At 39.6% G+C, this 14,728-nt stretch overlaps 1 protein-coding gene across 2 annotated transcripts in view; it reads left to right on the top strand.

The window, feature by feature from the left end:
* The window catches only part of LOC137183479 (copine-8-like), a 74,905-nt gene that overhangs the window by 9,516 nt on the left and 50,661 nt on the right, over positions 1 to 14,728 (top strand). For both annotated transcript variants that reach the window (XR_010928477.1, XM_067590574.1), the window contains exon 2: positions 8,854 to 8,894. Coding sequence is in view for 1 of the 2 variants with exons in the window: in XM_067590574.1 (XP_067446675.1) it covers positions 8,854 to 8,894 (41 nt within the window). In the remaining variant the exon portion in view is untranslated. The remainder of the gene's footprint in view (positions 1 to 8,853; positions 8,895 to 14,728) is intronic.

Raw genomic sequence — 14,728 nt, 5'->3', positions numbered from 1 at the left:
TGACTGAAAATGTAACCAAATGGTAAATTTGCATAAAATTATACAGTTAGTCATGATATGTAAATGAAATGTCTCAAATCCTCACAGTTCTGCTTGTCTCAGTTCAAATTCAAGGAACAAGTCAGCAGGAGAGATATAGGTCCTCCCCTCAAATCCTGTCATCTCCAAGAAATCCAATGACTTGATGAAGAAAGAAGAGGCCTCAGGAAGTTGTGGAAAAAAGCAACAGCAGAAGAAAGAGAGAGCAAAAAGGAGAAAGCAAGAACAGACTTTCACAAAGATCCCTTTAAATTTCACAAAAGAGAAAAGCGGATTCCTGAGAGCATCAAAAGAGGAGGTTGAAGGACATCTCAGAACCATCCACACTGACAAGCTAAAAGATTAACTGATTCTTGTCCCAGCTAACATCCCATCAATCTCACCACCATGATGCGGGGTGCACCATCTCTCCCCTGGCCTTCACTATAGCAATGGAGCTCATTATCAGTATCTCAAAATGGGTTGAGATGGCTACAACGGCTACAGTTTGGTCAGACGTTACCACCGATACGAGTCTATATGGACAATAACTGTCACTTGCACCAAATGACTTCTGGAAAAGCTTCATCAAAACATCACATGGGTAAGGATGAAGATCAAGCCCAGCAAGTGCAGAAGCATCTCCATCGTCAAAGGTCAAGTCATAGATGAAAGATTTCCATCACGCTTAAGTCCTGCCTGTCAGACTGTACAGGAACAGCAAATAGGAATCACCAATTGCAAGTCTTGTGGAAGAATTCAAATGCACCAAAGCAAGGTTGGTCATAGGAAGTTGCCAAGAATGTCTGGAAGACCAAGATTTCCCCTGTAGAAGTGGGATGCAGGAGATTTGTTGCTACATCTACGATCAGTCTGTTGAATAAAATGGGGGTGAGGAGACACTCCCTCCAACAAGCAATCAAGTCCTTGTCAAATGCAGCAGAAAAAAAGCAGCAGGATTTGGATTTAAAAGACAACAATGGGGCTGCAAGATGAAGATAGGAGGGTATGGAACTGAGGGGGGTGTACCTGAGACGCCAGGTATCACTGTTGAGCCCTCTGGAGATGTTGTGGGCTTATCGATGAAACATCAAAGAAGGAGAGTACACACCTGATGACCCCGATGACGTACCAACCCTCGCTTTCACCACTCCAATCCCACTGCCATCATCGAGAGAGTCGATTTACCACAGAGATTGAATCATCAAATCCTATTAACTCTACCACATGGTTCATATTTGAGTCAAAGTCAAAAGAACATGGAGCTAAAACGATTACAGAAAACACTGTCTGGTCATGAGAGAGAGCAAATTTGGAGATGCAGAACAAGACAGTTTGTTTATGTAATATGTCAATTTTTTCAATTGATTTATCTTTCTTTATCTCTTTCTTTTTTCATATACAGTACATATATTGCTTCTTGTATGTTTACTATTTTTATTATAACTTTTCTGTTTATCTGTTTCTTACCTCTCATAAAATTCCATTCAGTTAATTTTTTCTTATTAATTACCTGCTAGATCTGTTTGCTAATAACTAAAACTAAACTAATACAACTTAAAGTTCAAACACCACGTTAATGAAACGTTAATGAAACTGAAATCAATCTTGACTAAACAGATTCCTTGTTTCCCCTCCACTTCACCCTCTCCGTGTTGCTTCACCTCGCAGCTTTGCTACCTAAAGTGTATTGGTCCTTGATCTTACACATCCTCCACCATTTAGGTGGAACAGAGCAAAGAGCATAAAACCAACATATCAAGTCAGTCTCAGGTGGTGGGTCCAAACCACAGGAGGCCCAGTGGGGGTCATGCTGAGTGGATGCATTAATGAGTTTTTGAAGGAGTCATTTGATCTAATTAAGGCACCAGACAGCCACCATAGCTTCACCTGGTTACCTCAGAGAGCCGACATGGCTCCATCACATTACTAACCACCTCACCTCCTGCACCCCCCCCTACTGCTCTGCTGCTTTCATCTTTTGCGTAGCTGCTTTCCACTATCTCTGTGATTGCTGTGGACAGATTTGAGGACATCCTGTTGATTAGCGTCCAGTGTTTGATGTCTTTTTTACTGGGAACAATATGTGTTTTCAGTGCAGATTCTGTGCTTTAAGCTTTAGAACTATAGCAGCAAATGTATTTTAACATATGTAAAGTGGAGATTTACAATGATTTTTAGTTAATATACAGTGTGTTTTTTGTGCATTCATAGTGGTTGGAGTTGTGTGATTGAGGAGACCAGTGCCAGCTCACCTCATGTTTCAGGTCAAAATATATTCACGTTCACAGTCTCTGGTCGGCTGATGATATTTTCACTGCAAACCGACAATGACGTAAAACAACTGAGCAAATTTCATGAAGGATGTTCTGCCTGGACCATGCTGAAAGATACACATCACAGCTTTTAATAATACTGTTTCAGTTTTCTCCAAAGAGAGAATACACCATAAATACTGTATCTCCACATGGATTGAACAGGGATATTGGCATTAGACCTTTCTTGTAATTTTGACCACCTCGTCTTAGTTGAGCTATTATAATGATTGATTATCATGTAGGGGGTATTTACATTTTTCTGTTAACTTAGTTATGAAACAGAGATAAATCCTCTCTATGTTGTCTATCTCTCTCATATATCTTCTTTCCTTCAGCCTCCTTTGGCACATCAGTTATTTAAAACCTGTTGACTGATCAATTCCTTTTATTCAAAACCAATAAAAAAGTTTAAAATGTGTATAAAATGATGGACATAACATCTAGAAGTTATTGTGCAGCCTATAGAATATTAGTTTTGAATATTTCACTCAATAAAGGTGTCATATGTCCTAAAATTAAGGTTGCAGAACATATAGATAAAATACTTGATATTTTCAAACACTGTGAGGAAAAACATTTTATTTTATGCCTGCTGAAATTTAAGGGGAAAGTTGTCACAGTTTGAGTAGTTATATAAATAAGATAAAGCTCTGATAAAAACTCCATGAACTCCCTCAAACTAGCTGACAAAAAAGAAAACGTGAAATCCTCTTGAGATTTTCACAGCAACAGATGAAAGATGAACTAAAATAACAAAATTTAGGCAATAACTCGTATAAGTCATGACCCATGTAAATATCGTATTCTGATTACATAGATGTTACTTGCTGTAATTAAAGGATGTGCAATATGACAATACGGCCCCATTTACACCTTTAATTAACGCGATCTGTATCTGGCTACATCATCTGGATAATGATATCCAGTACATGGGTCAGGTGTAAATGGGATATATGCTGAGTATGATCTCAGGCTCATTGCTTTTAATACGATAATCTTACATTAGTAGTTTTAGTACTTACATTTATAGTTGACATTGTGAGTGTATGTGATGTGCTGTTGTGTGTAGCTTTGTATTTTGTGTCCTGTGTGTTTTTTTGCTATGAATTGTTTGTTATTGTGCTGTTATATGTTTTAATTGTGACCTGCCGAAGGGATTGCAGATGAAAATTAGCTATAAGCTAACTCTGGTACAGTACATCAAATGGTAACATTTATGTTTAACACTGTACATGGTCCCAATAAATACATAAATACATTTTGGCCATTATTATGAATCAATGTGCAGGACTGTTTTATGGCAATATTGGGTTTTGTTATTTTTGATTAATTTCCTTGGTTTGTCAGGTATTTATTTTGGTAATTTAGCTTAAAACAGACATTTCTGTTTGGTTATTTTATCCAACAATAATTCACTACATTGCAATGTTATCAATTTCACAATATAAAATGACCTATTACATCCATATGGCCCTCTCCTGTTGCAGAATATCATACAGTGTTTAGACAAGGATTAGCAGCATACTGCTTTTCAGTTGATTGTCAGGACAATGATCAGAACAGCTAAACAAGAAAAAAGCAGTACTGTGGTGCCGAAGAGCACTACTTGTTGGTGGTCACAGTGGAGGAGGCTCATGCCTGAGATCTATACAGTAATAGAGATGGATGAAGCTGTTCTGTTGTCAATTAATCATCAATTCTACCTACATCGATTTGATAATTAAATGTACTGTAATAAGAGTGTTGCCACTGTTGACATTGCTTCAGAGTTTCCCAGCAGTCGTAGCTTATTATTCTAACTCTGTTCTCAAGTTCACATGGACTGCTGATGTTGTGACTTTCTCTCTGTGAAGCAGGATTCCTTTAGTTCATTATCGGATGCACATCACTTTCCCCACCACACATACAAACACGAGGAAAATCGTTAAGAGAATGTCTTAAGTGCTTCTAAGGTGGATTGATTAGCGCAGCTCAGAGTTTTCCTCAGACTCAATTGACCTTATTGATCTGGTGTTGTCCTCAAAGCAGGACGTTCATTACTGTGCCTTTGTTTGCAACCTCTTTGTTAGCTGGTTCATGGCTCCGCTGACAACTGCTACTGTCCTAACAGTAAGCAAACCTGCATATTGGCTGGAGGGCTAAATGTCAAGCTTGTGGACTTATGTGAGGTTACGCGATGGGAATGACCACCCACACTGCAATCTGAAGCCCTCTGACTTGCTGAGAAGGTTTTCTTGCTACTTGTGCTCCCGTGGAGCTCGGTGAGCGGAGGCTGGCACAAACACTGCCGGGGTTAATGCTTCCAATCCCACCGAGGCCACACAGGCTAAAAATGTGGGCACTCACATCCATCTCATAGCATGTGTAAAGTTTGTTGGCGGAAGCTGAATAGTTGAAAATTGTTGAGGAAAGTGCTGTTTCACAAAAGTTAGTGTTAAAAATGTTACTGAAATGATTGTTTCTGTGGGGAATCCCCCGCTCAGAGCTTTTACTGGTAACTGTGTGGGTGTCATCCACAAAATGTTATTTACAAGATTTCTTAAAGCCTCTACACACTCATAGTCCATCCACACAGGTGTTTACACTGCTGTACAGACTGAACTTGACTGACAGCTCCCTCAACCTCTTCATTAGACTGAGGGAGGCTGATTTCAGTTTTTTCGATTAATTGGGATTTTTATTTGAGTGATCCAGTATCGATTCTTGAAATCCTGGGATCAGTCAGTCTTTGCATTTATGCCTTTACTCAGTAAACATGTGTACATGTGCACTAAATGTTATTAGTATGCAGTGTTTAATTGGTGTAAATAGTTCAGTTAGGCTTGCATGATGTGTAAAATGTCTACATTGTGGAAATGAAGTTATTAAAGTGTGCACAAAAAGCTTATTTTAAGTTAAAAGTAACAGATGATAGCTGGCTATATTAGTCATCATGACAGTAAACATGACGTGAATAGTTGCATTTTACGGGTTATGGTTTATGCCGTGACTCAGGATGGTTAGCTGACTCTGGCTATCTTGAAGCAGATCTAGAAAATGCATCTATGAGAGGACTGAAAAAAGACACAGCGTTTGTTAACAGGATATTATCTATGACTACGAGATGTGAAGCTGTGGACGTCGACTGAAAGGTGTGTGGATTCTACTAAAACAAACACAAGTGTTGCTCACTTGTGGAATGTAGAAGAAATGTAAGTTCCCAGCATAAATTGAAAAGTGCTTTCTGCAATATTAGTATTCATCTGATGTCAATGAATCAAGAATCAAATCCAAACCGAATTGAATCGGCCTAACAGCTAACGTTTTATCATTTTTGTGATTTAGAAGCAGACTTTTCTGCCACTTAAGTTGCACATTACCCTCTCTGTTTCCTACAGTATAAAAACAACAAAAAAACACTCAAAATAATCTAAAAAACGTGTGCTGTATAAAGAAAATAACATGCAAAATATATGTGATGTGATTTCCTGTAGCCAGCACTTCTACTCTTGTTGTAATAAAATTCAATTTGATCCCGTTTTTATGTGTGGTTGCAAATCTCCAAAGGCGTTTATTCAGTGTTCCCTTTTTTTTTCAAAAACACATCTTAGAGAATTTCATCTCAATTCCTCTCACAGATGGAAGTTCCCCCCCGTCTTCCCCTCCTTCCTCACGTACAGGTATTTAAAGCTCTAGCTGCCATGTTTAGGTGGCTGTGATGTAACTGGTGGGATTTCAAATGTAATTCTGGTGTCGAAGAGGGACCGCTCTCGTAAATGTTTGATGAACTACGAGGCACTCTGCTCGGACCGCCCAGACGTTTCCCGGGCTGCCCGCGGTGGAAAGGGCTTTTTAAAGAGTCGCCCATCTATATAAGAGCCAGGTGGAAGCCCTCGGGTGCACATGAATCAGAGGGAGGTTACCATATCCATATAAATGTGTGCACTTCTGCCTTTGAACACACACATACGGTTGCGTGCTGTCTTTCATACACTCCTAAGTCTCTTTTTTTTTTCTTTTCCTTCACTGCATCTTGTTCTCTGCCTCTATTCATACTCCTCTGGGAGCCAACAGGGTACAGTATTGCTTTTTATTGGACATTTATCCCATTTGGCAGGTGAGGTCGCCCACTTCTCACTCCTACACAATCTCTCAGACTTTCCGCCAGTCATAAAACACAGCCCCGATATGACTAGGCCCCAATTCCATCGCTTATTATCATTTATTTAAGGTCTCAAAGCCGGAGAAAGGCCGGTGGGTGTGCCCTGACGGCGAGGCAGCGGAGCGTGGTGTTTTACCATCTGGGCCACACTGGGATCAGCACAACACGAGTGCCTGATCTAGATACATCACTAGCCATCAACGGCTTGAAGACACTCGTTGCTTGTCATACAGGACAGGACGGGCGACAGAGTGCTCGCCCCGCAGCTAGCATGATAGCAGGAGACTCTCTCTCTCCCAGCTCTCCCCCTTCATCTCTGTCTCTGTCAGCAGAGCACAATATGCACGAAGTCTCGCTGCTGTGATTATTACAGCATAAAGTGACACCCAGCACAAAAACTACACCTTGTAGGCTGCGAGAGTGACTGTAAAAAGTTTGTTTCTTACTTCACAGAGCATGATGATTGACGTCAAGTTAAATTAATGGCAGCTACAATCAATTCCAAATGTTGTACAGTAGAAAAAACATCAAAATGTCCAGATAAAGTAACTTAGCAAACCTCTGAACAAGCGTAATCGCTGTCTGGATTATGTTCACAGGCAATTATATAATTGTTTAGTCTATAAAATGTCCACCACAAGTTCCAAAGACTGTGATGTATTTAGATGTCTTGTTTGATCAATTAATAAAGATATAAAACCAAAAAAACCCAGCAAATCTCCACATGTAAGAAGCTTGAACCAGATACTATTTGGACATTTTTGCTTGATAGATAACCTAAATGATTAATCATTAATAAAAATTGTTGTCATGTAGTTATCAGACGATCATCTAATTGATTGACTAATCATGTCAGCACTACACCAGTGCTCCCATGGCTGTGGAGATTTCTCAGGTCTGGTGGGAAGATCCTCATCATATTGAAATGTTGTCTGTTACTGAAATGTTTCAGCTGCATTACAAGCTCCTTTCTTTTGTCCTGATGTCCCAACGTTTTGCTTCCACTCGATCATCACAGGAAGAAATGGAAATAATCTCTTCTCTAATCATTAACATGTCTTTGTACATAATTTATCAACACATCAAGGTGTTTTTTATTTAGCATGCCTCTGTTCAGACTACATAGCCAATGGGGACCCATTTTGCATGAAAGTGGAGAATCATAATATATCACTCTGGACTCTGAGACGTTGCTGGTTCTGATGCATCAATTTGGAAAACTGTCTTTAGGAGATGTCAGTTGCCAATCCCCTAACTTCAGGGATGTGCAGGCTTAAAATGAGGGAATATTCTTTTCATTATAAGTGACTGTCAATTTGAAATACACAGTAACAGGAACACCCTTGAAATCGAATGCAATACAGTCGTAGTTTTCAGCTCTTGTTGACATGTCATTTGGAGACAGTCAATTGGATTTGCAGCTGTAGTTTCTGATTTTGGTGTTTCCCATTATCCACCCTCTGTAGAGGTAAATGGGCTTTAAGTCTACATAAGCTCTTTGATTTAAAATATCCTTTTTAATCCTGTATTACGTTTTTATGTGGGTCTTTAACTGTAGATTTTTGGGTTAAGTGTCTCGCCGGATTTCCTGCTGATGGCCAATTCACTCATATTATTTAGTCCTCTTGGGTTAGCTCTATGAAACCTTTATGAGCTTTTAACATAAGATTTGGTAGGAGTACAAGCTGAGTGAGCAAAGGGTTCACTTCAGCCCCTTTGGGTGTAGTCCCCATCCCCCTCGCTACCTCCTCCTGAGACATACTGTGTCCAGGTCTCAGCACAGAGCATTAAGCCCACTGCTGCGGCTGCGGCTGACGTAATATGCCGGGTCTCCCTTTTTTGAGACTTAGCCGCTCCTCGGTTTCTTTCTTCTCGGGCCTCAGGCAGCTGTGACTTGTCGTCTCTGTGTGCATATTTAATTCCCTCTGAGCTGTTTAACCGTGGAGTACCTGAGTAGTGCCGAGCATCTGCTCTGTGATGGGACTCTTCGGTGCATTTATCCCTACCCATGCAAAGAGCCAAGACTGGAGTGTCATGTAAATTTGATGGCAGCCTCTGCTGTTGTTGCTGGCACCCAGGGAGCGCAAAAAAGTGAAAAATAGGTCCTCTCCTCTGCTGTTTCCTCTGTATGTTTGAAATATAAATGGGCTCCACTTTAAGCTTGATTTTATAGTCTGTTTAATGTTGTTGCCTCAATGACTGGATGGAATGACTTTTGGTAATCAAGTCAAAGGAGGATTATGGATAAACAAGTTGTCGTGGTCAGTGAGGGAGCTAATTAGTCGAGATTTAATGATGCAATAGTTTCACTTTCTTTGTTGAAGTGGGAGAGCTGTGCAATTAATTTTTATGTCAATTTGTTTTCCTGTCTTTCAGACACCTGCTGGACAGAGACACGTTCTCCAAGTCTGACCCTAGTAAGCTTGTCTCCCATCACACACACACACACACACACACACAAACATGAACACACACACACCAGCTCCCGGCAAGACTAAAACACACACTCGTATACTGTATGCACACACTCAGATACACGTGGACATTAAATTCTGCACACAAACAGATATATCCACAGACAAACATGCACCACAGGCAGATTTTAAACTGTGCAAACACACACAGTTGCATGCACTACACACAGACACACACACGCACGCACATGCATACTCTGCTTCGGCTGTGTGAATCAGTAGACATTTGCATATGTCAGGGGTTGTATTCGTCACTGTTCTCTGCTCCCAACGTGAGTGAGGGGAACCAGATCATCCTCACACACAAACCAGTCACTTCCCTCCTACAGATTACAGGGACACACACACACACACACATACACACAGGCACACATTCACACATACACACACTCCTCACTCCCTTGACAGCAGGGGTTCAATTTGGCAACTGGTCCAGTGGTTTTTAAAGGTCCAGTCTGCAATCGAACCATGATTTGCCTCGATAGAATAAGGTAAAGTGCTCTATTGAAGATATTTCTCCCTTTTAAACCTGCACACTGAGTTCTCAGTTCAGTGGTTTTGTGCCCAGTTAAACATGTAAACACCAGGGCTGAGTATCAAACCTCTTTTGGTACAGACTGAAATGTGTCACAGAGTATTGGATGACTGTCAAGTACTTAACGTTGGCAATGAATGAATGTCCAGTCAGATTTGTAATCTTGTTGACTCAGGTTTTGATCGGTTAGTTCCTGATTTAAATGAAAATGTAGTTAATTTCAGACAGACTGTATGTTCTTTGGGCAAAGTTCTTGCACAGCTTTTTCTTTTTAAACATTTAACATTTTAAAAGTTTTAGCATGTTTATATTTTGACAAAACATTCCCAACTCAAAGTCCACTGACTAGCTTTATTGAGAGCTTTTAATCTAGGGCTGCAACTAATAATTGTTTTCATTATCAGATAGTCTGCCAATTATTGTATTGATTAATCGACCAATCGTTTTGTCTTTAAATTGTCAGAAAATAGTAATAAAACACTATCATATCTGACAAATAAAAGCATAAAATCCTCACATTTAAGAAGCTTGAATCAGCAAATAGTTGGTATTTTTCTTGAAAACTAATTATAACAATTAATTAAAACTATCAGAATAGTTGCTGATTAATTTTCTGTCAATCGACTTATTGATTAATTGACTAATCGTTGCAGTTCTGTTGTAATCAAATCAAATGTTTTTTCCTCAACGGATGGCTTTGTGTAAACAACACAGACAAGTCCATAAGGTACCATGAATTAAATCATAACTGAGCTTGCAAGTCAACAGATCCGTCTCCGTGACTACTGAGCTAACTCCATCTGCTGAGGAAGACTGTGTGCTTCGGCTAAAAGCCCTGGAAAAAGCTAGTAAGTGGATCTTGAGTTGGGATTGTTTTTCCAAACTTTCACTCTTAATGGTAACATTTCTGATGGTAAGCTTTGGTATCAGTTAGGACTGCAACTACCAGTTATTTTTATTTTCATTCAATTAATCTACCAAATATTCTCTAAATTAATCATCTGTGAAATGCCAGAAAACTTTAAAAGATGTCCATCAAAAGTTCCAACAGTCCAAGGTGGAACTGGAACATCCAACAAGATGTTTTGTTTTGTCCAACCAGCAGTCCAAAACTCCAAAATATTCAGTTCACTATCATAGAAGACTAAGGAAAACAGAAAATATTCACATATGAGAAGCTAAAACCTTTTTGCAATTTTTTTGAGATTTTTTTGCAATTTTTTGCTTGAAACAAGAGTTAAATGATTAACAGATTATCAAAATTGTTGGTGATTAATTCTGCTTCTCAAGTATAGAATTGGCAAGAACAGGTATTGCAACATTTCAAGTAACCCAGCCCTAGTAAATACTTAAAATATATCCACTCATACTCAAGTACAGAGGCACACGTGCACACAGACCAGCTTGTAAAGTAGTTCCTTGGTGTTTTTGTCTGTCGTGCCTGCTTTGTTTTCTGTAACAGACTGTGACAGTCCTGTCGGATAAAAGCCCTCTAAAAATAAACACGAAGGGAGGAAATACTTGCTCTCAGATATGTTGAAATGATGAAGTTGAAATCTATGTTCCGTTTTTTTTTTTACCCTTTTATTCAACCAGGGGAGGTTCGGTTATCATGCACACATTTTTTTTTTTAGCATCGCCTGTCTTCATTTCCGAATCCCTTCTCACGTTACCACCTCGGAGCCGCCTGGTGCACCCGGTGGTGTTTTTAGCGTCGATTGGTGTGTGTGTGTGTGTGTGAACCCATAATTGGTGAGCTCCCAGAATCGCGGATTGGACCTTTAAGTGTCAGATGTTGGGAGAAGAGGTGAGCATCCATGCCAGCCCCAACGTTTATGCAAGGAGGCACTTGTGCTGCGTCCATGTCTCTGCTCTGCTGACAGCACTGGCCCCAGTCACACAGCATTAGACCGCCTCAGCAGAGCCACACACACACACACACACACACTCAAAAAAAAAAAAAAAAAAGTGCATACATTCAGGGCCTCAGGCAGACTCACGTACCATATTCATATTAGCTTATCAAGCTGGACAACAATCCAGTGTTTCTGTTTTCTACATGTGCTTATACAGTACATGAGTGTGTTCCAGCTGTGGCTCCTGTGGTGCTTGAATGTGGATGTGCTTGATCAGTGTGCTCCGGCAGATTGGAAAAGGCCATTAGACAGACAGGAACATTAACAAAGTATGCACCGCCGGTATCTACAACATTCAAAGCAGAGATGCTGTTGGAGGCGCTTTTGTCCTGCCATCAGCCTGATGAATAGGACAAGTTGAAAGTGCGCAGGTACAGATGGGTAGGATGCATCACTATTTACAGCCGTGTGATTGATATATCGCTTTTTTCCCCCCCGCATAATAAAGCGGAGACCATGTGTCGTGCGATGCCTCACGACAAGATTAAAGCATGACTGTATATTCAACCAGCTGAGCCCCAGCTTATTGCACAGCATCCACAGTGTAACATACTGTAAACAACATCCACACTGACAGTTTGACAAAACACAACAAGTTTAGGCACTTCTACCGCCACAGCAGATGCATCATAATTAGGACGTTCGTTCTTTGTGTTTGCACTCAAAAAACAGTGTGACATTTTAAACACGACTGTTTGAAAAGTCATCAGATTTCTACAAAATGTTAGCAATAATATATTATATCTGGTCTCGACATGAGCTTCATTCGAAAAGATGAAATGTCAGTTTTGGGGGGAAAAACATGTAATTCATCAGATATACCTGCTGGTTTTGAAACCGCTGATGTTTTTTGTTTTTTTTTCTAACTCACAGTCACAACTTTTAATGAATCCATGATTAAGTCAGCCATGTCATTTCATCAGTTGGTGGTAGCTCATACATTAACTCAGGCATAAATTTACAATTAATTAATGCTTTAATTAATGATAATGCCTGTCGCTTCAGTGGAAGGTGTTGCCTTCGTAATCAGATGTCATGAGATGAACGCAAGTTCTTTTTTTAATTTTCATGCAGCTTTTAAAGTATCTGGTGTGTCTGATTGCCCACGTGGGTGTTTTGTATGGGTGTCCCTGCTGACAGGACCTTTATTTTAGAGTTTAAGTAGATTCACCTTTTGGCTCCAATGAGTCTGCAGATAAAATGTAAATTGCTGTCTTCATCACTAAAGCTTGAAAGTTCATCTTTTTTTCCCCCACTAACAACACACTATATAGACTTCCACATAAAATTCCTTATGAAATACTGAACAGAGGACGTGAAAACAGTAAATGATGCCAGAATGCAAACATTGTAGTGCTTCGTCAGTTCTTACCACTGCCTTGACATTAAAATACTCTCCAAAACTCCCTCCTTCAAAGATGCTTGAATGTTAACACAGAGGAATTTCCAATGCTTATTTATTTATGTATTTATTGGGACCATGTACAGTGTTAAACATAAATGTTACCATTTGATGTACTGTACCAGAGTTAGCTTATAGCTAATTTTCATCTGAAGTCCCTTTGGCAGGTCAGAATTAAAGCATATAACAGCACAATAATAAACAGTACATAGCAACTACTACTGTTATGACGGGGGTTGTACTGGTGAAATGATTCGTTGTTATGTCTAGAAAATGAATTAACAATAAGGTTTATGTCTATACCAGGAACTTATAGGCTACCTTTGCTCATACACCTGAGTACATACTGAGTCCCAGTCTCCAGTGACATAGCTTCACTTGGTGGTTTCAGTTCATAGAACAACTATTCCTACTATTTCTTGGTCAGGCGCTGTTACTTCCTGGAATCAGCTGCTTGAACAGCTACAGTGACAACAAAACTCCAGGGACCAGATGCCTAAAGCTCTGTGTAGATTCATGACTAAAACTGAGTGTATGCACAAAGCCGGAAATATGCATACATTAATTTCATCAGATTTTTAAAGCGGTGCTTACTCATTGTTCTGTTTTATAAATCTCATCTCAACCAGCTGTTTTCATATCAATACGCCGCCTGCTCCACCAGTCTCCAGAGCTGTCAGTGAAACAAGAACAGTTTCACAGATTGTGTTGCAACGGCGAGATTCTCCAACAACCAGAACAGCTGTTATTACATGCGACTCCGTGGCTCTCTAGAGCTTCCATATCATTAATTCATCATCGGCAGGAATATCTCAGAAATGTAATCAATGATTAGTTTGTAGCGCTCATATCTAAACCAACTTTACAAGATGTGTCACAACTGAGGATAAAATAAAAAGAATATTGACAGCAAAATAAAATGTTGACTCCTATGTAAATTAAAAGAATGATAAAAATGAATCACACAAAAATTATTAATGAATATTACATTTGTAAATGCACCTTTGATTGGCATTTTACAAATCTCTGTGTAAACTCAAACAATCACACAATCAGCGCAGTTGGTTGTTGTTGTTTTACTTAAAGATTCTGTCTCTCACCACATATTTCTTCTCCACCTCATCACCCTCAGATAGCTTTAGAGAAATATGTGTGAGCCTGGTATGAAGAATGCATTCTCACCGCATATTCTGTGTTTATAAATACCAGTTGATATGCAGAAAATGGCGTATACATGGTTTTTGTGTATATGCATCGTTTATGCATCTGGCCCCCAGGTAGTTACTGCATCAAGCCAATTAGTAGTGTGGCACATAACCCCGCATAAAACCACACTTTTGTTTTTGTACTGACACATCTAACACATTAATTAGTGAGCTTTAGTGGTGCTTCAAGGTGGATTTTTGTTATCTTTATACAGAGCCAGGCTACCTGTTTCTCTGTTTCCAGTCTTTAAGCTAAGCTAAGCTCACTCACAATTGGCTGCTTCATATTTAGTGTAAAGGTGAGAGTGGTATCGATCTTCTCATCTAACTCTCTGCATTAATAAGCAACTTTCCCAAAACTATTCCTTTGCTGACAGATATTAAACAACATTTTGTCAGGGATGAGAGCAAATATTGATATCCAACACAATCTTAACAAAACAAGATTTATACTACTTTGCAGCACACCAGCTTCTTTCTTCTGCTTGTTTTCATTCCTCCTCTCAGCATTTGCCTCTGAATATATTTCCTGTAATGGTGTGCAAGCATGTGTTTAGTCGCTTGTTAAATGACAAATGGATAAAGATGGACACACACTGGTTTTTGCAGGAATCAAACATCCAATAATCTGCTTATAGAGCAGTCTCTGAAACCACTGAGCAACACAACCAATTCTTCATCCACACTGTGGGTCCCCACAGGTGGTCTACAAGCCAGGC

The sequence above is a fragment of the Thunnus thynnus genome, chromosome 5 (assembly GCF_963924715.1).
Source record: "Thunnus thynnus chromosome 5, fThuThy2.1, whole genome shotgun sequence".
NCBI lineage: Eukaryota > Metazoa > Chordata > Actinopteri > Scombriformes > Scombridae > Thunnus > Thunnus thynnus.
This window is presented reverse-complemented; position numbering and strand designations above follow the sequence as displayed.